Source organism: Bufo gargarizans, chromosome 8 (assembly GCF_014858855.1).
Source record: "Bufo gargarizans isolate SCDJY-AF-19 chromosome 8, ASM1485885v1, whole genome shotgun sequence".
Classification (NCBI taxonomy): Eukaryota; Metazoa; Chordata; class Amphibia; order Anura; family Bufonidae; genus Bufo; species Bufo gargarizans.
In genome coordinates, this window is record NC_058087.1 from 60,208,761 (window position 1) to 60,233,597 (window position 24,837).

Consider the following 24,837-nt stretch of genomic DNA (forward strand, 5'->3'; position numbering starts at 1 on the left):
CTGAGAAGGCAGGGTTAGCATGGCCCAAATGTGGAAAAGCTTTGTCAGCCTTGGAGTTGCTGACCTGCCCTGCAGCCAGTGTATAGTGTGAACGTGTGTTTAGCACGGCAGAGAGCATTATCACAGGCCGCAGCCAATGTGGACAAGCTTACGTTTATTAAAATGAACCAGGCATGGATCCCACAGGACTTGTCCGTACCTTGTGCAGAATAGACATTTATAGCAGCCTCAACCATCCATTCTTGTACTTAAGTGCACTTATTCTTTGTTTTATTTTGTTATATGTCCCAATATTTTGGGGGATACCCCAATTTAAAAATAAAAAAATAACACAAGTCAGTGTTGGCTACCTATTCCTCCTTCACCGCCGCTTCCACCTACACCGCCACGTCAACCTACACCGCCACATCCACCGCCTCCTCAACTTCCTACTCCTAGATCCAGATTGTTATTTTTAATTTTTCAGTATTTTATGTTATTTTAAGTCATTTCCCTATCCACATTTGTTTGCAGTTGCCATGCTCTTAAGCACATTTTGATGCCTTTTGCAGCCCTCTAGCCCTTTCCAGGACTAATTTAGAGCCATTTTAGTACACAAAAGTTCAGGTCCCCATTGACTTCAATAGGGTTCAGGTTCGGGGTCAAGTTCGGGTTCCGAACCCAAACTTTTTTTTCAAGTTCGGCCGAACCCAAACATCCAGGTGTCCGCTCAACTCTACTTATCACACACAGTTTAACTATTTCAATAGCAGATATCAGTTGTCCCAAACCATACCCTTCTCACACTTCGTTATTAGCCATTCTGCGGTGAATTTACCCAACTGTAAAATAACCAGTCTCTACACCGTGTGACAATGGAAAAGGTTGGCCACAGCAGCCTCTTTATTAATGAACATGTTATAAACATCATGAACATCATGAAACATATTAAACCCAGACAGGTTGTCAGGAGAGGAGGTCATGGTTACCCTAATATCCCCAGTCGCAGCACACCGACTCGGGGATAATAACTTCCGGAAACCGATTCCTTACATAACTCGTTGTTGGTAAGGAGGGGGGGGGGGGGGCATCTCTCCACTGGTTCCCCAACTACTAGCTCAATCCCTTCAATGCATGACCTTCTCCTCACCAAAATTCCACACAAATATAAACAAAAGACCCACACCCACAAGCCATGTAACAAGAGGGAGGGCGGGTGGGCCGTTCCCAGGTCCTGCTCCAGACGACTATCTGCCCTTTGGCCGGATGTCACGTACCCCTCTCCTACTAACTCCTCCCAGGCCCATGTAACCTTGCTTGACCCAATCCCTAACCCCCACAGCCCTAACACCACTTCTTTTAACTATTAACCCCTTCCGTTCCTACTCTCCCCTGCAAACCCTCTCATGTCGGGCCTTCAGTAGCTTCGCCCTTTTTGGCCCTCACTTGACTAGGGTATTGCAGCGTAGGAGAATCTACCTAACTGTAAAACAACCAGTCTTGACACCGTGTAACAACGGAAATGGTTGACCACAGCAGCCTCTTTATTAAACATGTTATAAACATCATGAACATCATGAAACATATTAAACCCAGACAGGTTGTCATGGGAGGAAGTCATGGTTGCCCTGACATCCCCAGTCGCAACACACCAAATCAGGGATGATAACTTCCGGTATCTGGAAACCGATCCCTTAAACCACTCGTTGGGGGGGGGGGGCACCATCTCTCCAATGGTTCCCCAACTACCACCTCAATCCGTTCAATGCATGACCTCCTCCTTGCCAAGAAGAGCAGACACGACCCCTGGTGCCTGCGAATCCCGCCACACCCCGACAGCCATTTCCACCCCTTCCTGTAAACCGAGATTCCAAATGTCCATGCCCACCTCATTCAAATGTACACAATCTGATCTCATCATAGCTCGATCAGGCACTTCAAGGTCTCTGTGGCGAACCACCACCCCACCGTTACGGGAAACAAAATGGGACACCTTATTAATCCTACCCCTCGCTCTGTTCAGTTTCTCCACTGAACGAGCATATGTACCTCCATGGCAAACGGGCTACCATTTCCGACCATACCAACAAGATACCTGGAAACAAGGATAACAATCTCAGAATATCGAACTTGATATCCCAGATCAGCTGCCTGGAAGACCGAACGTCGAGGTCATTCCCCCCAGCATGTAAAACCAAGACATTAGGTGCCCTGTCTAACCGGGAGTAAAAATGCAACTCTGGAAGCACTCCACCCCATAACAAGCCTCACACTCCGATCCAACGCAGGCACACTCTGATCCAACGCAGGATTCCCCAGTATACATAGGAGTGGCCCACGATCCAAACTAGGCAATGTCCAGAGGCTAAAAAGAAGAAAAGTTAAAATTAAATCCAGGAACAGAATATAATGAATATACAAACTAGACAGACGCACATAGGACCGGAATCTCTCAGACTCCCACCTACCAATCCTGTCGTACAAACCCCATCTAGCCACTTCCGTGGTGGCCCCAATCCTGAATGAATGAGAATTATACTCCATAATATTCAGGCCATGCCTAGTAATACACTTTTTAAAAACCACCACAAATTGAAAACGGGAAAGGGCCCTACTGTCGTCATCAGTACAAGGAGCCCCAATGGAGTTCCGGTCGGACCGCCAAAAACTCCCGGACACATAGCACAGGACAGACGCACAAACCATTGATAGCAAACAGCTCAATCATACGCCCCCTTCCCTGCTGATCGGACTTACCGTATTTTTCGCTTTATAAGACGCACTCGATGATAAGACACACCCCAGATTTTAAAGTAGGACTTTCTTCGTACTACCTATTTAAGAAAAGTGCTAAACGCCTCAAAGTACAAACAGAAACTGGAGCAACCCATGGGCAGACATCAATCGACATAAAAACGGTCATCCCACATGCAACCCAAAAGGTGAAAACTCTCAGGATGCACTGGTAACAAACGGAAAGCCGCTTCAATATCAGTCTTGGCCATAAGGGCTCCCACACAGACATACCCAATCCACCACCCGGTCAAAAGAAACATCCAATTGACGGAAACCCCCCTCCCCCGATTAGGACAAATGATGGATCAGTCAGAATTTATTGGGTTCCTTTTTGGGCACCACTCCTAAAGGAGAGACCCGCAAGTGGGGCCACGGTGGGTCAAGAAACTAACCCGCCATTCGTCCCAAGGTCATCTCCTCTGCCAACTTAGTCAGCTGTCGGGCTGACTTCAGGTTCCGAGGATGAAAAACTGGTGCGTTGGGCACAAAAGCGAGTCCCTGTCTGGATAATCACTTAGAAACTGGAGCATCGCTTCGAGTCTCAGAGTCGTCGTCCCTTTTTCCAGCAGAATCGCCGGGACGAGGCCTTGCGTTGCGCATAAAACACTTTGCTTGCGCGTGCATTCCTCCGCAGGTCGCACACTCGTGCTTAAAACGACACGAGACCCCGAAGCTGCAATGTCCCACATTGAACTGCCAGCAATGACTGGGTCGCTGGTTAGCCGGGGACCCAGCCACTGAGGGTGAACCCCCGGCCCCTGAACGAAAAGGCTGTGCAGGAACCCGCACAGCCACCATCAAACGCATCCACAAGGAGATATCCTTGTGGTCCCACCGCAAAGAGGGACGGACTGCCTTGTGCTGCCGGAATTGCTCATTGTACCGGAGCCAGGCCACGCCACCATAAACCCGCTAAGCTTCGCCTTTCAAGTCCATGTAACAAAAAAGGGCTGAGCAATTCTGAGGAGCACGTTCACCAATAACACTGGCCAGTATGGCGAACGCCTGAAGCCAATTGGAAAAAGTGTGTGGTATTAAACGATACCGACGCGTTTCCTCCTCTTTCTTACTGTCGTTTTCCTCTGTCCAAATAAAAATTTTCAAGGGGGAGCAGGGTAAATATCTCGACATACTCGTCTTTCCATATTTTCTCCCTCACTTCCTGCTTTAAATGGGCCCCAAGCGGACCGTCAAAACAAACAAACTCCGCCATGGGCCGCATCCACCATATCCACTGAAGGGTTACTCACTCCCTTTGAGGCCCCTACCGATTCAAAATTAGGCTGAACCTCCCCACAAACACCCGCAGCAACTGCCGGAACATTAACTGCTGTGGCGGACCCATCCTAAGTGGTTCACCTCACCTGGTGCAGTACCCAACCACGCCGACACCGACGAAATCTGAGGCTGGAGAACATGGGGCCTAAAGCTTGAAATTCCAGCTAAAAATTGCGCAAAAGCCTCCCCAGTCTCACGCCAACTCCCCATTAAGTGTGGCGCAAGTGACAACCCCAACACATTCAACAAAGACAAAATAGAAGAGGATATATAAAGGGGAAGAGACACCCCAGCGGACTCACCTGGCTGACTCGGGACAGGATTCGGAACAGCCGTCAGGTCAGATGGCGGACGCAAAGGTCGCAGCTCTCCATCTTTCAGACTGTTGGCATCGTCGTCAGGCGACGTCATCTCCACAGCAACTGCACGGCGCTCCGCAGGGATGCTGGCAGCAAGTTGTGGTTCCTCCTGCCCTCTAGTGGTCTGTGCTGGTATTGCCACCTCCTGTGAACAGGAAGCTGAAGGAGGAGGAGGCAGCACAGGCTCTTGGAGGCAGAGGCATTGCAGGCTGCCCCCGAACAGGGAGAAGAGAGGGCACAGCAGACACTGGTCTAGGTGGGGATGTGGCTGTTAGGGGTGTATGCCGGCAATACAGAGGCACGGGGATCAGAGGACACAGAAGAGCCTTGGGCACCACATGGAGCAGGCCCCCGCCGTGTATGATGAATCCTCCCAGTCCTGGCTAAGGGAAAGGAACCAGGTCCTGCTCCAGACGACTAACTGCCCTTTGGCTGGATGTCTCGTACCCCTCTCCTACTAACTCCTCCCAGGCCCATGTGACCCTGCTTGACCCAATCTCTACCCCCACGTCCCCAACAACACTGACTTAAAGGGATGGAAGAACTATTACGGGCTAAACGTCACTAAAACCTGTCCCTAATCCCAATACCCACAAATGACACGGAGACCTTCTGTGGTAAAACGGGCCGTGGCATAACTTTATTAACCCAACATGTTCACATGTTTCTTTTAATCAAACAATTATGCATTTCCATAATAACATATATATAACATATATATATATATATACCCAACATAACATGACCACGGCCAACCAACCCGACACTGCAACCCCTTGCATTGTAGAAGGACCCCGGAAGGCAACCAATCAAGCTGTACTCTTACCCGTCATTTTCACTTGTATCGCCACCTTACCCCTGGCCGCGCTCACCGACCCAAGGGCACCAATATTTCTTAGTTCCAGTAAATAACCCTGTAGGCCCAGTTTCCCAAACAGGGGCACCCAGCGTACAGCTTCAAAAACACCTGAGTTGCACATTTTCACATGCAGTGCATCATTTTCACCCTTGAATTACCTTCCAGGATCCTTCCCCCTGCCTGCCACAGATGACCAGAGGTGACACCTCACCTATGGGCGTCTCGCCAAACTCTCAGGGCTGTCTCCAAACCCTCCTGCACACCTAACGCCCACAAATCAGCCCCCACATCATTGAGGTGAACACCATCAGACCGTAGGAACTGAGGCGAAGCCGCCTCCAGATCTCGATGACGCACCACAAAACCTCCCAAACGCTTCACAAAACGGCCCACCTCCTTATTCAGCTTAGCGCGGGCCCTATTCACCCTATCCACAGATCTCGCAAGCCGCCAACTCCGTCTGGCAACCACATCGGACCACACCAGCAACAAACCCGGGAAATCGGACAATAACCGCAACAGGTCCAATTTAATATCACGAATTACATCTCGCGAACTCCGAACACCTAAGTCGTTGCCACCAACATAAACCAATATGTCTGGAGGTCTATCCAATGCCACATTAGCCTGCAACTTGGGCAAAACCCGCCCCCACATAAGACCCCGCAAGCCAATCCACCTAACCTGCAACACGGCCGGATCAAAACCCAACTGTCTTCCATTCCGCCGCACATCCGCCCGACAAGCCCCCCAATACACGTACGAATGACCGAATATCCAAGCCAGACAACCGTCAGACCCTATAAGAAAACAGAACAAAAAGAAAACCACATTAACAGACCTCCTAAGAACCCCATGCCACAATATCAACTTACACAAGATGAGGACGAATATAGGACCGGAAGCAAGACGGCTCCCAGCGACCTATCCGCTTTATAACATCCTCACCCAAACCCCACCTGGCCGCTTCTGTTGCAGCACCTATGCGAAACGAATGGGCCGCATAATCCAGAGCCGGTAAACCCACCGCCGCCAAGCACTTCCTAAAAATCGCCACAAACTGAAACCTCGACAGCACCGACCCATCCTGGTGATCAGTCTTAGACCGGCATATCAAACAACACAAACCATCCTCACTCACGCACACATCCTCCCGCAGCAAACCTCCCCCACAAGTTTTGCTGCAAGCCAACAATTCGGAGATCCGAAAAGCCCCAAAAAATGCCAGCAAAAAGGCAGCACGGAACAAGCACACCTCAAAAATAGAACAACACACCAACGCTGCCCCATCCCATAACTTCCGCAGTACCTGAAATGAAACCGGGCGCTGCGTGTCACGACGCACAGCCCCGCGGCGATAACCCTTCAAAGCCTGCCGCACCAAGAAACTTCTGGACACATCCGGCAGCCCCCGGAGTCGCAACCAAAACCCCACAGCCGCAACGCGTTTAGACACCACCGAGAAAGAAACCTGGGAAGAAAAAGACTCGCCCAACCAATAAACCAACAACGTCTGAAAATCACCACACAGATCACTCCCACCAACCTGATCCAGCAACCACTCCCACAAGACCCATACAGCCGAATAAGCAGACCACGTGCTGGCACTCACGGACCGCCGGATCAATCCCCAGGACAACCCAAGGCCACGCGCCAGAGCCACTGGGGACAAGGCAACCCCCGGACCTCCTCTCCTGGAACCAGCTGCCGAAAATGATCCCACTGGAAACGAGAAAGGGAGTCCACAATTGAATTATCCACTCCAGGCACATGAACTGCCACAAAACAAGCATTCAACTCCAAACCCCTAAGAACAAAATGCCGCAGCAGCCGCAAAACCGGGGGAGAACTAGCCGTCTGTTTGTTGATCACTTGAACCACACCCAAATTATCACAATAAAACCTCAACCGCTTATTTCGCAACACATCACCCCACAACTCAGTCGCCAAAACAATAGGGAACAATTCCAACAATACAAGGTTACCCAACCAACCGGCCGACCTCCACTCCTCCGGCCAAGACCCAGCACTCCACTGCCCTTGACAAAAAAAAACATAACCGCAAGAGCCCGACGCATCCGACCAAAGCTCCAAGTCCACACTAGTAACCGGTTCCTCCATCCACACCGATTTACCATTAAAACCAGTAAGAAAACCCCCCCAAACAGCCAAGTCCGCACGGACTTCAGCCGACAACCGAACATAGTGACTCGGAACCGTTACACCCGCCGTCGCCATAGCCAGACGCCGACAAAAAACCCGCCCCATGGGCAATATGCGGCAGGCGAAATTCAACTTGCCCAAAACAGATTGAACACGATGAAGCTGCACCTTCTTCAATCGTCCTAACAAAGCCACCTCATTACGCAAATCCTCGACCTTGTCAGCAGGAAGCCGACACTCCATCGCCATGCTATCAATCTCAATGCCCAAAAACCGAATCAACGTGGAATGGCCCTCAGTCTTTTCGGGGGCCAAGGGAACCCCGAACCGAGCCGCAACCCGCTCCATAGTCCGCAACAAAATTGAACAAACCCGTGACCCCCCTGGACCCAAAAACAAAAAATCGTCCAGGTAGTGCAACACCGAATTCCACCCTGCCTCCTGTTTCACCACCCATTCCAAAAAGGAACTAAACGTCTTAAACAACGAACAAGAAATGGAGCAACCCATTGGCAAACAACAATCAACATAAAACTGGTCTTCCCACTTAAAACCAAGCAAGTGAAAACTGTCCGGGTGAATGGGAAGCAGACGGAAAGCCGCTTCAATATCCGTCTTGGCCATCAAAGCTCCCTGCCCCATCAAACGCACCCACCGAACTGCCGCATCAAAGGAAGTGTAAGAAACCGAACACAAGCCCTCATCAATGCCATCATTCACCGACCCCCCATGCGGATAAGAGAGGTGATGAATAAGCCTGAATTTATTGGGCTCCTTTTTAGGAACAAGCCCCAAAGGAGACACCCATAAACCCGGCAAAGGACACTCAACAAAAGGACCAACAACACGGCCCGCTGCCACCTCCTTAGCAATCTTCTCACTAACGACAACCGGGCATCACAAGGCCGACCTCAAATTACGGGATGCCACCACCGGCCCCACCGCAGTGCATGGGATCCTGAACCCATCCGTAAAACCGGCGAACAGCAAGTCCATCGCCTCCCTATCCGGGTAATCACTTAGAAAGGGGGCCATCTCGCCCACCTTCACCGGCGTCACCCCTCTTCTGCCCAGTCTCAGAATTCTTTCCTCTACCCCGTTTAAAACATCGCGACAAACTGTGGGCACCGCCGCAGCCTGAGCACTCGTGCTTATACCTGGCAGTCCGCGAAGAACTTGCAATATCCCTCATTATATAGCCAGCAACAACCCCTCCTACTGCTACCCTGGGAGTCCGAGGCCGAGGAGCCCCCGGCCGCTCCCCGAAAGGGCTGCTGCCCCACCTTTGGCGCCGACATCAGCCGCATCCACAAACTAATGTCCTTGTGATCCCAACGAATGTTAGGCCGGACCGCCTTTCTCTGCCTAAATTGCTCATCATAGCGGAGCCACGCAGACCCGCCATAAACCCTGTACGCCTCCCCAATCGCGTTCATGTAACAAAACAGGGCCGAACAATGCTCCGGCGCCTTCTCCCCAACAACACTCGCCAAAATTGCAAATGCCTGCAACCAGTTCATAAAAGTATGAGGAATCAACCTGTATCGCCGTTTTTCCTCGTCCTCCTTCTTGCTCTCATCCACTCTACCCCTGTCTAGATTAAACTTCTCCAAAGGCAATAAAGAAAAAATCTCCACATACTCGCCCCTCCAGATTTTTTCCCTCACCTCCATTTTCAAATGGGCCCCTAAAGGCCCCTCAAAACATACATAAATCTCCCCTCTTGCCGAATCCGCCAGCCTCACATCCTCAACGACCGCCCCTTTATCAACGCCCACGGCACCACCGCCAACCGCCCCTGCGGGCACTGCTACCGCCGTGCCCGGCAAACCAAACCCCCCAGTCGCCTACGGCAAACAAGGTGCAGATGCCCAGACCACCCAGACCGCCGCTGGGGATGCCCCAGTTCCAGAACCCGCCCCCACCACTAAGGACAATATACTCGCCAGCATTTCCCTAGCAAAATTCTCAGAACCCAAACCCGGCAAACAAACCCCACCCCCCACCCCAAGAACACATAAAGCCCCAGTCGTCTCCATACCTGGCCGTCCCTGGGTGGTCAGCCCAGCAGCCGCAGATCCTCCGGAAGTTGCCCAGGACCGCATCTCACCAGCAGGGGCGCAGGAGGACACTCCAGGCGCGGAGCCAGCGCTGACACTGCTCCACATCGCCACAGCCGCCCGCCGACCAGATCGTCCAACAGAGGTACCGGTAACCCGGCGTGCCCGTCGCCGCTCCTCCTCAGGCCGGACATCGCGATCCCTGAGCTGCCGACCTGCACCACCAGGCCGCAGCCGCGCCGCCGCAGCTCCCACCGCCACATGAAGAGGGCCCGCACCGCTCCCACCTGCAGCCGGACGCACCGCCGGCTCATCTGGCTCCACATCCCGGACAGGTAGGACGCGCCGGGCTCGCTAACCCCGCGGGACATCTCGGGGGGAGGACGCCGCTCCAGCAGAAGCACCCCCACGCCGATGAAGGGAAACAGGCCGGGCAGGGGACCCGCCTTCTCCCGCAGGCCTGCCGCGCCGGGCAGGATTCCTCCCGCTGCGGCGGGGTGAGGCAGGCAGCGCCTGCACCGCCGACCGCAGCTGAGGGTCCCCGGAGGGGCTGCTTAGGCGCCGACGAGCCCTGGGGGTAGCATCAGGGCTCCAACGTTCAGGGGGCGCAGATCTACGCGACCGAGGCCGCACAGGGGGATCCTCCGGGCAAACGACAGGGACACCTAACGTACCCATCAGATTCTGCTGCAGCCACTCCATGCCCCGTTGTTCGGCCGCAGCCCGAACCGCAGCCAGCATATCCTCCAAGGAGGCCATGACCCTTCAATCCAACTTCCACCAACTTCCCTCAGGCTACTAACTGGTCAGATGGACCTCCCACTAAAAACCCTGCACTTTATACTGCCCGGGAAAATGTACCTAAACACCACACCCCCTGCCCTGCGCCTGACCTCCCCAGACACACAAAATCATTAACCCTTTAATGCCCTATGTCTTCCCCCCAAGTCAAGCCGCACTTCACTACGGCTACGCCCCGCTCCATTGCTCTTCTTCTTTTGACTATTAATCCCTTCCGTTCCTACTCTCCCCTGCAAACCCTGTCATGTCGGGCCTGCAGTAGCTTCGCCCTTTTTGGCCCTCACTTTACTTTTAATTTAATTCCTTTAATTTACAGTATGTCAGATAGACATGTGACAGGCCCTTCAAAGGGAACGGCCAGTGGCCAAAATGTTTCTGCCACAGGAAGAAGTAGAAGCAGAAGAAGGGGGGGGGGGGGCAGCAGTAGTCGCAGCAAGGAGGTAAACATGGCTATTTGCCGAATCTGTGGTTAGAAGGTGAAGCGTGGCTAGGGTGCCATAGAGTGGCCTGGGAGAACTGTGGCTCCGATTACCAACACTGCCAGAGCAACCGCTACATCAACCAGTGGCCCGCAACCCTTTTTCTGCAGTCAAGGCTCCACTACCTCAGCCAAAGGGAGCTGTCTTTCCTTGCCATCATCTACTGGTCCTGATGCTCCTACTCCTCCTATTTCCCATCAGTCATTTAGTCAGCAATCGATCACTGAAGCGATTGCAAAAAGACAGTAGTATGTGTGCACTTGTAATATCCCAGAGGTGCATTACCACCTTTTAAACCCCCCACTATCTTCTATGGTTGATTTAATGTCATCATGCGTATTTATTCCAGGTCCTGCACATTGTGTATTTGTATTCCTGATTTTGTAACTGTTAAAATGTAATGTGCCTGGTTCACCAGCAGAGCTAGTTTACCTGGAATGGAGCTTTTCTTTCCATTCTAGTCCTCTCTAGAGAGGGAGGAGTTTTAGTTAGGGAAGAGCAGTTGAGAGTACCCCCTCTAAGGGTAAGGAAGCAGGCCCTCGTCCCAGCTGGACGGGCCCTGCTAAAGCCAGCAGAGCAACATCAGCTCTGCTGGACCTGGAGGCCCAAGCTACAAGCCTCAGGAGTAAAGAAAGAGAGAAAGTGTCAGACTACAGAAAGCTAAGTACAGAAGAAAGGAAAAGTTTCTATTTAAACCTGTCAGCACAGCAGAGCCAGAGAGCAACTGATGTAGCAAAGCCAAGTGTGCTTGCCTGCCAGAATTAATTCCAAAGCCTGCTGGTGACCAAGACAAAGCCGGAAGATTGTTTCCTGATGAACGTTTATGCAAGTAAGGCTATTTTTAACACTGGCGTTTCTGGGTCTGCTTGTGAGAACCATTTCAGGGCTCTCACAAGTGGCCCAAAACAGATCAGTTCAGCCCCAATGCATTCTGAAAGGATAAGGATCCGTTCAGAATGCATCAATTTGGCTGCGTTTTGGTCTCTGTTGCGCTTTTGAGGCGGACACTAAAACGCAGCTTGCAGCGTTTTGGTGTCTGCCTTATGATGCGGAGCCAAACTGATCCATTTTCACTGACACAATATGGTGCAATTGAAAACGGATCCGTCCCCCATTGACTTTCAATGTAATTTAAGACGGATGCATTTTAACTTTTTTTATGAATATTGCAAACGTAACCCTTATGAACGGATACAAGCGTTTGCATTATCGGTGCGGATCCGTCTGTGCAGATACAAGACGGATCCGCACCGAACGCCAGTGTGAAAGTAGCCTAAAGCTGTTGCTCAACGTTATACCAAGTCTGGACTCCATTTCATTCTCCATTCCTTCCACCAACTACCCCTTGACTTTGTTTTGCACGACTGCGCCTGGGATTCTAACGTATCAAGGTAGGAGCACCGTGAAAAGTGCAACACCTTTAAGGGACATAAGGCCCCCCTACACTACTCTGTCATTCCTACCCTGGGTACTATCCACATCACTAAAAGGGGACTCTGTCCCTTGTTTCTTCAATGCAACTGGCGTCACAACAAACACTTATACCATCTTAATGGAATCCCATGGACGTTAACCCCTGTGTGCTGCACCAGCGGCGCAGAAACTGAACGCGCTCCTGGCCAAGTGGCTGGTACTGCAGTCCCTCCCTTTCCAAGTGGTGTCCAGTCCTTGAGCCTGTCTGTGTCCGCAAAAGTTCACGGCAGCACCAACGTGTGGTGGAGCTATAACTACGGTCAAGGACAATATGTGTCCTTTACGGCCCACTGGGTAAATATAGTTCGTGCCCAGCCACACCAGCAACTTAGCTAGGTGACACCACTGCCCCCTCCACGTTCTCAAGCTGTGGGTCCTGCGCCAATGTCCGCCTCTGCCTCCTTATCCTCCACTGTGTCCTCAGCCTCCACTGCAGGGACAATTCACAGTGCTCCTCCATTATACCACATGTGCAGGGCCCGGCGGTGTCACACTGTTCTGCACCTAGTTTGCCTAGGCGAATGGAGTCACATAGGGGAGGAACTGCTCCATGTCCTCCATCAAGAAATTGAATCCTGGCTTTCTCCTCTCCAACTCAAAATCGGAACCATGGTCACCGACAATGGGAAGAACATGGTGTTGATGCTGCATCAAGGAGGGCTGAGCCAAGCGCCCTGTATGGCGCAGGTGTTTAATCTAATTGTAAAGAGGTTCCTGAAGTCTTCCACCCATCTGCAAGACATCTTGAAAATGGCCAGTAAAAAACTGCATGCACTTCAGCCACTCTTAAACTGCAAAGCACACCCTTCTTGAGCTACAAAGGCAGAATGGTGTTTCCCAGCTCTATATATAATCAGCTCCCCTGATTGCCTTGCGATGGAGCAGTCTTGGTCCCAGGAGTTCAGTGCTCCCAGGAAAAAACTGCCTCAGATGTTGTGGGCATAATTGACCATCTGAGGGGTTAAATGTCTGTCATCGGCATTATCGCCAATCATGGCCATTAGCCCCGGGTGTCTGCTGTTTAGAACAGCAGAAATACAGTGGCTATGGCACCGCTGTGCTCTGGAGAGGGTGCCATTCTTAAGCAACTTTAAAGGGATTCTGCCACCAAGATTAACGATATGTAGATTATATGTGCCCATTAGTCTCCATGCAGTGTTTACAATGATCCCTCTGTTTATGCTCTGTGTGCCTTATATTCTTATAAAAAGCAATCTTATTGATATGTAAATCACCTCTGTCAGGAGCCCAAGGGGTAGTCCCACGATCTCTTGGAGCCCAGCCGCGCCCATCGATCCGGAACCCAGCACCGCCTATTACTTAATTTATTCACTCCACTATCCTGACGGCAGTTCATCTCAGCTCCGTAGTCTCGCGCAGGCGCAGTGGACACTGTAGTCTGCGCCCGTGTGGACTACTGGCTCCGGCTTTGACTAGTCCACTGCGCATGCGCCGGCTCCCTCGTCGAAGCCGGTGCCAATAGTCCGCACGGGCGCAGACTACAGTGTCCACTGCACCTGCGAGAGACTACGGAGCAGAGATTACATGACGTCAGGATAGTGGAGTGACTAAATTAAGTAGTAAGCGGTGCTGGGCTCCAAGAGATCGTGATGACAGAATCACTTTAAAAGAGAGTATTCAAGATGCTAAACTCAGTTTTGTGTGGCTATAATTTGTGGCACATTTTCCAATTGTTACACAATGTTTGGTAAGCTCGATGCAGCTTTAAATGTCACACTTCTGTCTTGGGATGTTACTCCAGTTTTTCTGTCACTCTTTTGCTGGAGTAAGATTGTAGCAATTTTGGTGACTTAGTAATAGTAAATGTCATAGTTGAATCTGCCTTCACTCAGCTGGACAGGCTAATTACTCCTACTTTCCCACACACTTTTCAAAACTGGATTGAGTGGTGTAAAAATGTAAAATGTCACAATATTTTTGCTGAAATAAGCCCCGAAGTAACAAAGCCCTATCTTGAGACTTTTTGAGGGCAGAGTTATGGAGTGTAGGGCTTGATACATTTCCTCCAAAGTCTTTTGTGATTAAATAAACATGATTATCCCGGATTTACTAATCGTATAGATAAGGTAAACTTACACAGACTGTCTAGACCTGCACCAGACTTATCACAGGAGCTCAGGCTGGATGATAAACGTGGTGCAGACAGACACTTTTTTACTTTATTCCAACTATTTGATGGTTTACTTTGAGACAGCATTGTGGAGCAAAATGGCTCATATTAGCCTCCAACTCTTTTTCGTGAAGCTCTGCCTCCAGTCTTGTGCCCTTGTCTTGCAGGTCAGAAAAATGTGCAGAAATTTTAGATGAACCAAATAATGCGGCATTTCTAGGCAACTGTGTTTTTAGTTAGTGCCTTTTAATGAATTCACATATGTATGCTTCATCAGTAGTAATAACAATTATTTTTTTCTTTGTCATTCCTCCCAGAGGAGACCCATGACATAGGAAAACCAAAAAAATAAGTGACCAGTAAAATGAGATAGGTGACAAATTATCATTAAAAACATAAAATGTTAGGGGCGTTGCTAGGGTCTCAAAAGATCCGGGGCCCAAGTACCAATGACTATGGCCCAGTTCTCTGTCACCCCCCCACACACACCGCATTTTGCTGTACTTGCTATATAGCAGCACATTCCTGTCACATCCAGTGTCTTCAGGTGACATCTCCTCCGATGTAGATCTTCTCTCATTATTAGAGATGGGACGACGAATCCCTCGAATCCACGAATCCCTTGAATCTTCGTGGATTTGAATCCGACGAATCCACGTTGCATCTCCATAGTAATCTGTATCGCCGTCCTCAGGACAGCGATACAGATGCCTGTACTGCGGCGGGGAGGGAGAAGCGTGTTCCTTTACCTATTGCCTGCAGCCTATCAGAGGCCGGCACAGGCGGCGCGATGACGTCATCGCGCCGCTTGAGTCGCACAGCGCGGGACACAAGCCGGAAGAGGCCTGCATCGCATCACTGTCATAGACGTAAATATAAGTGATTATTATTATTTTTTAAATGGGCTTTTGTTACTGGCACATTGGGGGGCTTATTACTGGCACATGATGGGGGGGCTTATTACTGGCACATGATGGGGTGCTTATTCCTGGCACATGATGGGGGGCCTTATTAATGGCACATGATGGGGGGCTTTTATTACTGGCACATGATGAGGGGCTCTTATTACTGGCATATGATGGGGGGCTCTTATTACTGGCACATGATGGGGGGTTCTTATTACTGGCACATGATGGAGGGCTTATTACTGGCACATGATGGGAGGCTTATTACTGGCACATGATGGGGGCTATTATTACTGGCACATGATTGGGGGCTATTATTGCTGGCACATGATTGGGGGCTATTATTACTGGCACATGATGGAGGGTTCTTATTACTGGCACATGATGGGGGGTTCTTATTACTGGCACATGATGGGGGGTTCTTATTACTGGCACATGATGGGGGGCTTATTACTGGCACATGATGGGGGGGCTTATTACTGGCACATGATGGGGGGCTTATTACTGGCACATGATGGGGGGGGCTTATTACTGGCACATGATGGGGGGGGCTTATTACTGGCACATGATGGAGGGCTTATTACTGGTACATGATGGGAGGCTTATTACTGGCACATGATGGGGGCTATTATTACTGGCACATGATTGGGGGCTATTATTGCTGGCACATGATTGGGGGCTATTATTACTGGCACATGATGGAGGGTTCTTATTACTGGCACATGATGGGGGGTTCTTATTACTGGCACATGATGGGGGGTTCTTTTTACTGGCACATGATGGGGGGCTTATTACTGGCACATGATGGGGGGTTCTTATTACTGGCACATGATGGGGGCTTATTACTGGCACATGATGGGGGGGGCTTATTACTGGCACATGATGGGGGGGCTTATTACTGGCACATGATGGAGGGCTTATTACTGGCACATGATGGGAGGCTTATTACTGGCACATGATGGGGGCTATTATTACTGGCACATGATTTGGGGCTATTATTGCTGGCACATGATTGGGGGCTATTATTACTGGCACATGATGGAGGGTTCTTATTACTGGCACATGATGGGGGGTTCTTATTACTGGCACATGATGGGGGGTTCTTATTACTGGCACATGATGGGGGGCTTATTACTGGCACATGATGGGGGGGGCTTATTACTGGCACATGATGGGGGGGCTTATTACTGGCACATGATGGGGGGGCTTAGTACTGGCACATGATGGGAGCTTATTACTGGCACATGATGGGGCACTATGGGGACATTAGCTCAACTGGGGGCATTACAAGGGGGTATTTTTTGTTACTGTCACATTTTAAGGAGAATTATTTCTACTGGGGGGGGGCATTATGGTGGGCTTTATTACTCCCCATGGTTTGACCCCCTAGTAGCAGCACCAGCCTCTCCCTGCTCTGCTATACCTCTGCCCCTCCAAATCCTTATTATGAAATCTTTCTCATTAAGATGAACCACAACATCAGCTCCATCGAGCCCCCCAGCCAAAGTGTTGAAGTAGTGTCTGAGATCCCCAAGGGCCAAGCCAAGTAATTGTAAGTTTTCATGTGAAATATGTTTGTTATGTACAGGATTCAAAAATTGGATTCGTCCCACCTCTACCATTATCTTCTCCATTTCGTCCGCACAACTTCTTTCAGCCGCGCCTTGTCTCTGCAGAGTGTGACACACAGACATCTTAGCTTCCTCACATTTCTATCATCATCTCCCAACTTTGAGTCCCCACAGTGTTATCCTGCTGATCGCTGTGCTCCCCAATACTATCCTGAAGAAAAATGTGTGCCCCCATAGTAATAGTGCTCCCAGGGCCGGTGCAAGGATTTTTGCCAACACAAGCGAAGCTACATTTTGGCGCCCCCCTCCCCCCACGCTTCTCCTCTCTGTGGTCCTGGTATCTTCTCTCTGCTTCAGACAATGGCTGGTTTAAGGACCATATTTTTCGCCCTCTAAGACACACCAAGGTTTCCATTACACCTCAGGTCAGACCAGCAATCGGACCCCCAATGTTAATCAGACCTCAGCACACAGCCCCAATCAGACCCCCAATGTTAATCAGACCTCAGATCAGAACCCCATGTCAGACATCATCCCCCAGCCATCAGCCCCCAATGTCAGCCATCAGACCCCCATGTCACATTTCTCCCCCTCCATGTCACATTTTTCCGCCCTCCCCCAAGGTGCGCCCTAAGGCGGCCGCTTGGTCTGCCTTATGGTAGCACCGGCCCTGAGTGCTCCTTATAGTCCCACCAATAGTAGTTCCCTTCTAGAATGCCCTCATTAGTAAAACTGCCCCCTACAGTGCCCCCAACAGTGATAATGCTTCCCAAGAATGTCCCCATTAGTAAGACTGCCCCCTATAGTGCCCCCAACCTTGATAACCCTCCCCAAGAGTGCCCCCATTAATAGAAGAGCCCTCCAGTATTAATAATACACTCACAGAGCCCCAAGTAGAAATACGGCCCCCCTATTGTTCCCCCAGTGGTAATAAAGCTCTCTTCAGACACCTCAATAGTAATAAAGCCCCCCATAGTGCTCTTAGTAGAAATAAGGCAAATCTACAAGTCCCTCCTATAGAACCCCCAGTAGTAATAAGAACGCCTATAATGTCCCCTAAAATTATAATACCCCTACAATGCCCCCAGTATTTATACTGCCCCCTAATTTTATAATGCTCACCCTGAGTGCCCTAAGTACTTATAATGCCCACTGCAGTGCCAACCGTAGTTATATTCTTCCCTCCGCCATAGAGTCCCATGTAAATAACATCACACCATCTCTCCAGCCCCCTCCGAAATACAGTTCCATGTAAATAACATCACCCCCTTCCCAGCCACCTTCAACATACAGTCCCAAGTAAATAATATCACCCCCTCCCCAGTCGCCTCCAACATGAAATCCCATGTAAAGATCACCCAACATTCAGGCCCATGAAAATGACATCACTACCCCAGACCCCTGTAACATTCAGTCCCATGTAAATAACATCACTGCTTCCCCCAGCCCCCTCAGACATACATTCATATGTAAATAACATCACTCCCTCCCACAGCCACCTTCAACATAAAGTCCCATGTAAACATCAACCTGCCCCAGCCCCCTCCAACATTTAGTCCGATATAAATAACATCACTCCCTCCTACAGCCACCATCAATATACAGTCCCATGTAAATAACATGACCCCCTCCAACACACAGTCCCATATAAATAACTTCCCTCCCTTCACCCCTAACATACAGTCCCAGTTTAATAACTCCCAGCATTGCTCTGCCTCTTCCCTCACTTACCTCTCCTCATGTAGCAGTCATCAACACAGCTTGTTTCTCCAGGTCTTCTTCTCTTCACTGCTGTCACTGCACTGGTCACATGATGGTGACATCATCGCAGGTCCTTCTCAACCACTGCCTGTTTTACTTGTCACATGACCTATGATGTCGTCACAGGTCTTTTAGCTTTTCCAGTGCATTAGTTTCAATGTTGTAATGTCATCCTGAGGAAGGCAATACAGTTGTATCTAGCTGCCCCGAATGTTTTAACATAGCAACGCCCCTGGGGTATGGCCACACAGTCAGGATTCTGCATGTAGTTTTGAAAGTCAAAACAAGGAATTAATAAAATAAAAAAAATAAAAAATAAAAAGAAAGAAGTTGTATCTGTCCTTTATACTTTCTCTCCTTTTGTTATTCACTCCTGATTATGGCTTTCAAAATTTGGTTCAGGAAACCTGAATGTGTGGTCGTACCCTTGTAAGGAAACAGAAAGCACATATTTATACTGCACCTTTTTCCAGTCTGTATAAGAAACTGTTCTGCTTTTTTCGCATCTTTCTCCATGAATGCCTCATACATGCAAATTGACTGGATAAATCCAATAATTTCAGAAATGGACATCTGCATTGTGTCCGGTATATCCGTGATCCTGTCAGAAAAAAAAAAAAATGTGCTTGCAACATACACTGTGGTATCTTATTAAAAATAAAAATGAATGGTAAGAATTTTTTTAAAATAGTACAAACACAATGTTTTCCTTCAGCAGATTTGCAACTAATTAATTACCCTTTAAAGGGAACCTATCACCTCCAAAAATCATCTGAAGCTGCCAGCAGTACCTGAGAGTAGCGAGCAGTGTGTCTGACGATTGTATTCTTCCTGAAGGTAGATGCGGCAAAAGCTCTGCCCCTGTGACTGACAGCCGGCAGTTTGGCTGGCTTTGCCGAACTCTCTGCATCCATCCATCCATCACAGCAAAGGGGCAGGGAAGGGAACGTGGTTACCTTGACTTACCTTGACTTCAAGCATGTCTAAACAAGCGTGCCGGCAGGGGATAAAGGAAGGTTTTTCAGAGCTTTTGCCGCATCTGCCTTCAGAAACAAAACAATCGTCTGAAACACACTGCTGGCTACTCTCAGGTACTGCTGGCGGCTTAAGATGGTTTTTGGAGGTGACAGGTTCCCTTTAAGTGTGCCTTTGCATGCTTGTGAATTGGATTAAGAAATCTCAGGTACTGAAAATTATTTCCATTCATTTGAATTAGGGAGAAAGCACATGGATTTTTGCAAGCCCCGTTCGGGTGAGTGGAACTGATTTTCAGTCACGGAAATTTCTGCAACAAAATCTGCAGCGTGTGAAGGCTACATGTAGTCTAAATACTACAGATAAAAATATGTGCTTGCATTATAGCTATCTTAGTAAAAATTAAAATGGATAAAAATAAATATTTTTGAAAATGTAACAAGATACAATATTTCCCTTCAGCAGATTTATAAGCAATGAATTATGCTTTAAGGATACAACCACATGTTGTATAAATACTGTGGATTTTCTGCAGCAAATTTTCATTAAGAAAAACCACAACATTTGAAAAACCAGCAAAGTAGCTGACATTCCAGATCTCTCATCCATGTGCTGCTGAGAAAACCCACTGCGCAAGCTGACATCTACTGCGTGCACTGGTGAACTGAACAGTGCTACAAACAGGGTCAATGTTGAAATAGTACAGTAATAAAAATGTATCTGTTTATGTATCACATCTGTGTTATGTTAAAACCATAGAGAAAACTTTGAGAAGGACTTTTTGTCCCATCTAAAATAACAGATCCTCTGCCAGAACTGACAAAAATGGATGGAAAATGAGCACAACAGATGCTCAAAATAAAGGATTTTTTTTTTTTCAAATTATTCTGTTCTGATAGATCAGGAGAACAGAAAACATTTATTAAGACAGACATTTAGACTGTCTCCTACCACTGAGCACAAGCCTGACCAGGGTGCCAACCATTAACTTTTAATAAGACTGGGCATGTTTGCAGATGATTGACCGATGCAGACTGAAGGAGGACATCATTTGGAAAACAAGAAAATATCTGCACTCATGTGACAGACAGTACATGCTATGAAACACAAGTCACCTGTTTTGTCACTAAAAGTGGCTTTAAAAAAAGGTTTTGCATAAAACATTTAAAGCCTATGCAATGTTATGTTAACAACTATTGTGTGACCTTATGTGCTTTGGGTCAGAGAGGTTATCTTATCCCATTTTGACAAAAAACATAGTGCCATGGGTTCTACATGTAGAATAAGGCTATGTTCATGTGTCACATTTTCATATTGCATATGCTCCACAATTTTTTACTACAAGATAACGTACAAGATAACAGGTAAAGCGTGGCTGTTTTAGTTGAGCCAGCCAGTAGGTAAATTAACTCCTTTACCTTCAGCATCCACAAGAGGGCGCCACGCTGTGCAGCACAAGGGTCTAAGCCATCTGGCTGGGTGTATGTAAATTTTAATTATGCGTTACCAGCATCTGTAGTCGTGCGCATTACCACGTTTAAGTTTTGTCAAAGCTGGTGTTGGAGTTACTTTCCTCGTTCGTGACTTTGCTGTATCCTGGGGAGCCCACCCCAGTAGACGGCTTACATAGACACTCAAGCATGTGCAGTGTTGAATGCCAGAGAATTGGAACGTCACAGATTAAGCGGTGCAGCTGCTTCTCATTCAGACACTGCAAGTCCAGGAGAGTGTTTCTCACCACATGAGAATGGCTGAAAAGAGGGACAGTCTACTAGACACTGTCAGCACCTTGTGCAAGCCAGTGCATTTTTTTTTTTAAAAGACCATGCAGGGAAAATGTGTTTTTCCTCCAGGTTCTGGGCAGCCAGGAAGTTGTGCCCATTGTCACTGACCACCTTGCTCAATTGTGGTTGGCAGGGTGACAGCCAGCGGGATGTTTAATGCTCGGTGTGTCAACTCTTTCCCAGGCCAATCAGCTCAGCGTGGAAACACTTCACACATGTGCAAGGAAGGATGGGTAGTGTGAGCGACGCTGTGCCCTGCTGCTGTTGAAGACAGGACCGTATCCATGGAGGAGCAGGTGGACGAGGCAGGTAAGTGTCTGCTGTGGGAGCCAGCCCCATGATATGATGGGAAGGGGTCAAAATGACCTGGGTATGGTGCTTGGGTGCAGATTCTCCACTGCTGCAAAAACATTGACCCAGTGGGCTGTGAAAGGCATGTACTTGTCCCTGTCCATAAAAACTGCTCCAGGTGTCCACCGTGGAGTGCAGATGATGCACAGTAAGAATCGCAAGGAGTGGCCCGCATTCTCTGCCAAGTGAAAGTACAAGGCTCTACTACAATGGTACTACAGCCACTGCACTGCCAGCAACATGGTCACAAGCTAATTTCTGGTGGACAAAAGTTTTTTCATGGCCTAACATTTCGTTAGGAAAAGGAGAAGTCTTAGCAGGAGAAGAAGAAGGTGATGATGATGACAAAGATTCCGTATTGCTTGGGGATGCAGGTTGGCTGATATAAAGAGGACCAGGAGAAACAGGACAGACTTGTTCTGATTGGGAAAATACAACTGGCCAGCATTCCCAAAAAAGCAGATTTCACCTCAAGTGCTTCAATAGACCTCTGGTACCTAGAATTGTGTTTGAACGGCCATGGCTTATTTTGATCCTGCAGATCTTGCAACCACTGTGGTTTTGTGTGCATGCTTTGTGGAGAAAAAGCGCCATATGGGAGTTGCTCGCAAAAAGCTACAGGCAGCCAAGCTGGGCTTAGCTCTGGCACCTTTTGGGCCTAACCCACCCACTCAATCAGCGGCATCACCAGATCCCAAAGAAGACATGGCCCTGGCTATTCTTTGAGAGGTACTTTGCCTCAGCTCTTTATTGCTGCCGCCAACACCCATCTCTACTGATGTTTCCTTCTCCTCAGCACCCTGAATCAACTCCCAGGTAATGTCCACTGTCCAGCACACAATCATCATCTGAGTTCTCACCCTGCAGCTTTTATCAGACAGATATCATGATGGGCTTCTGGGCCCCCCTGTGTTTTCCCCGACTGCCACTGTCAATGCCCCCAACATCAATACAATGGCTACAGGTGCCACTATTACCACCACCATCAACACAAGTATGCATGGGATCACCAGCCTCCTCCCCAACCTCCTCCTTAAGGCAGCCCAAATGGTGAGGGCGCTCACAAAAGTTTTCAACAGGGAGACTCTGCCATAGGCCTCATGCACACGACCGTTGTTGTGTTCCATTCTGCAAAATGGGTTCCATTGTTACGTGATCCGTTTCAGTTTTTGGTTCTGTTGTGTTTCTGTGCGTCTTCCGTTTTTTTTGGCAGACCGTCAAAAAAAGGAAGGGAAAAAAAATATGTAATTTTAATATCTCCACCCAGGATACTGGTATATATGCTGGTCACCTGAGTTTGGTTTGGTGGCCATTTTCTGTAGTCTTTACAGGGTACAGAGGTTTGTTTGGTTGCGGCGTTTTTGGGTCCATCCGATTGTTTCACAACGCTACCAGAAAGGACACGTTCAAACCCTCTACCAAGATCTTCGGCATCATCCAGAGAAGTTTTTTTCCTTCTGTCGGATGTCAGTATCTACATTTGATCGCTTGCTTTCGTCTTTACTGTCCTTACCTTCACCAATATGAGGCGCAGCATTTCTCCAGAGGAAAGGCTCATCATCACATTGAGGTAAGCAATATCTTACTTATAGTTTAAACAGTAATGTGCACTGCTTCTTGCAGGAGGAACATGTTTCTGGAAATGGCTGGTTTCACACATGTGCTAATGTTTGCTGAAGTAACCTTTCTTTGTACTTAATGTTTTGCGCTAATAATAAGCTCTCTTTTTTTGTTTAAATCCCTGACACATAATATGGCAAGATTAAAGGTATTTTTTTTATTTTTTATTAGGTTTCAAATTTGTGGTCCTCTAACGTCATCATCAGAGTGTTCAAATTATCCTTTAAGTCACCCATACCTTCGGCATGGAAATGGCGTAAACACAGTTGTTGGAACTTAGATGTGGGAGTACTGCCCACACCCCAATTGCTGCTACTTTTTGTTTAATACACACATATTCACGTGATATATTTATATAAATACGTGAATGGACATAGATTGTTTAAACACACGTCTCGTATACAAAATTTTTGGTGATTCATGTATGGGATGTTCCCTTTTATTTGCTGCTTACTGATATGGTTTTTATTTCTTTTTCCTACAGATTCCTTGCAAGTGGGAACGATTGGGTTCGGATCGCTGAGGGATTAAATCTTTCAGCGCAGTTTCCCAACTGCATTGGGGCAATGGATGGCAAGCACATCCATGTGAAGAAACCTCCTCACTCAGGGTCCCGATTCTTCAATTATAAGCAATATTTTTCAGTAGTGCTTATGGCTGTTGCTGACAGTAACTACCGGTTTAGAATGCTTGATATTGGGGTCTATAGTGCTTCTAGAATGGGTGAGCGGCTTCGTGCCAACTAGCTTGCCCTGCCTGAGTCCAGAAGACTGCCCGGATGAGCTTGTCCGCCGACTCCATTTGTCATCGTGGCGGATGAAGGGTTTGCATTTACTCCCCATGTTATGAGGCCCTTTCCAAAGCGTGGATTGGATGTCAGGAGACGTATTTTCAACTACCGGTTGACTCGTGCCAGTCGGTATCTTGAGTGCACTTTTGGAATACTCTCTAGCAAGTGGAGGGTGTTTTTGTCATCGATACAGATGGATCCGGAGAATGCTACCCTGGTGATTCAAGCTTGTGTTGTTCTACACAACTTCACCAGGATTAATGAAGCTTCCTCTTCTGTTGACATGGAAGATTTTCCTACGTCATCAGGTTTGGGTTTGGAAAGGACCCTGCATAGACGACCTGGGACTGCAGGCATTGCAGTTCGGGAACTCTATTCAGACTACTTTTACAGCCCAGAGGGGTCCTTGCCATGGCAGAGGGACGCTATTTGTGGCAGTTTTTGAAATCTTCTGGGCTCTTTAGTTTTTTATTATTTTGCAGATAGATTATGTAAATGTATTGTGGTAGTTGAGTGTAGGGACTCGCAAGAGAATGAGGACCCTTGATGTGGGCATGCGGGCTGAGGTTTTTTGGCCATCACGTAGTTAAAAGTATTCACAAAATGGAGGGCACTCAGGTGGCTGGGTATATATATGAGAAGTCTGGTTGCATATATGGTATATAACCTGTTCTTTATTGCTTATTATATAAAATTGCACCA

At 48.5% G+C, this 24,837-nt stretch overlaps 1 protein-coding gene across 1 annotated transcript in view; it reads right to left on the bottom strand.

Annotated features, from left to right (window-relative positions):
- The window catches only part of LOC122945382 (putative methyltransferase DDB_G0268948), a 144,150-nt gene that overhangs the window by 26,719 nt on the left and 92,594 nt on the right, over positions 1-24,837 (bottom strand). The window contains exon 5 of the mRNA XM_044304455.1: positions 19,079-19,216. Within this exon, the coding sequence (XP_044160390.1) occupies positions 19,079-19,216 (138 nt within the window). The remainder of the gene's footprint in view (positions 1-19,078; positions 19,217-24,837) is intronic.